Raw genomic sequence first — 1,269 nt, 5'->3', positions numbered from 1 at the left:
TCCTGCTTTCAGAAGGAAATATTTAATAAGTCACCCACCTATGGATTTTAACCCATTCTTGCTTGCATATTGCATAGTTGATCCAGTCTAAAAGCAGCTGCTAAGGTAGCCACAAGCCCTTTGAGTGGTATTGATGTAGTATTGCCAAGCTACTGTATAATGCTAATGCACTAACTTTCCCCTCCTCTTGTCTTGTGACACAGGAGACCTCAACTACTCCCCATACACATCTAATTTTCAGATGAAGGTAAGTTCATGCCCCCTGTCACCTGTTTCACCACATGTAGGCTATTGTTCAGGCACTGAAGGAAAGGGAAGGAGAAGGGGAAAAAAGATGGACCTAGGGCAAGCTCCATGGAGGCAGGCAGGTGCTTTGCATGGAGACGAGTGATACCATGACATGTGTTCATGGAGGTGCCTGTGACTGGGGGGAAGGAGCTGTGACATGCCCAGGGACATAGGAAGGCAAGAAGTGCCCAGGGTAAATTCTGAGGTTGTGGTTTTCAATGCTTGGGGTTTTGACATCATATAAGAAGTCCTCTCTTTGAGCACAGTTTCTGTAGCAGACTGTCCTTTCCTCAGGAGATCATGCTACTTTCCCCAGCCATGCCCCAAATGCATTTCCATCAGCAGACACTGGAAGTTGCAGTGCAGATCTAGAGTGGGCAGTCTGCATGTCTCCGTGTCCATTCACCAGTCCTCTTTCAGACCACAGCCTAGACATGTCTAGTAACTCACATCATGCCATATGTCCTCTGGTGACATGTTTCCATCACTGATTTGTTCTGCCAGGATCCTCTTCTACAGCTCTATTGATAACACTCTCAGGAAACTTTCAGCTGTGTTTCTCCCTCCCCTCTTGTTTTCTTTTTAAGCTCTATTCTATTACTTCTCTCCAGTTTTCAAAGGTAAAGGCTTCCATGCTTCTTTTTCAGACCATTGAACCCCAGAATGATTTCTCCATCCCTCGTGCCAAGGCCCGGACCAGCCCATACCATGACTACACTGGTGGGAAAAATCCCATGTAGCAGCTCCACAGTGAACAAAGAGACTAAGTGCCCATCAGCAGAAGCATGGGGAATGGTGACAAGTGAGATGATCCTGCAGGAGAGAGAGTCAACCAGCAAAAGAGGAGAGAGATCCTCTTTCCCACACACATGCACACTTGTAGTCCCCTCTCATTCTTCAAACACGGCTTTCAGACACAGCTCTGTCCATCCTGTCCATGCTCACTCTCTGTCTCCATGGAATGGAGCTCAACTCTTCTGA

General features: G+C 47.0%; 1 protein-coding gene across 1 annotated transcript in view; it reads left to right on the top strand.

Annotated features, from left to right (window-relative positions):
• The window catches only part of LOC103807570 (retinoic acid-induced protein 3-like), a 2,716-nt gene extending 1,688 nt beyond the window's left edge, over window positions 1-1,028 (top strand). The window contains exons 2-3 of the mRNA XM_009080301.1: window positions 204-247; window positions 936-1,028. Of these exons, the coding sequence (XP_009078549.1) occupies window positions 204-247; window positions 936-1,028 (137 nt within the window). The remainder of the gene's footprint in view (window positions 1-203; window positions 248-935) is intronic.
• Window positions 1,029-1,269: the final 241 nt, after the last annotated feature.

This window comes from Acanthisitta chloris, unplaced genomic scaffold, assembly GCF_000695815.1.
Source record: "Acanthisitta chloris isolate BGI_N310 unplaced genomic scaffold, ASM69581v1 scaffold20868, whole genome shotgun sequence".
Taxonomy (NCBI): domain Eukaryota; kingdom Metazoa; phylum Chordata; class Aves; order Passeriformes; family Acanthisittidae; genus Acanthisitta; species Acanthisitta chloris.
Note: the sequence above shows the minus strand (reverse complement) of the source record. Positions and strands in the feature narration are given on the sequence as shown.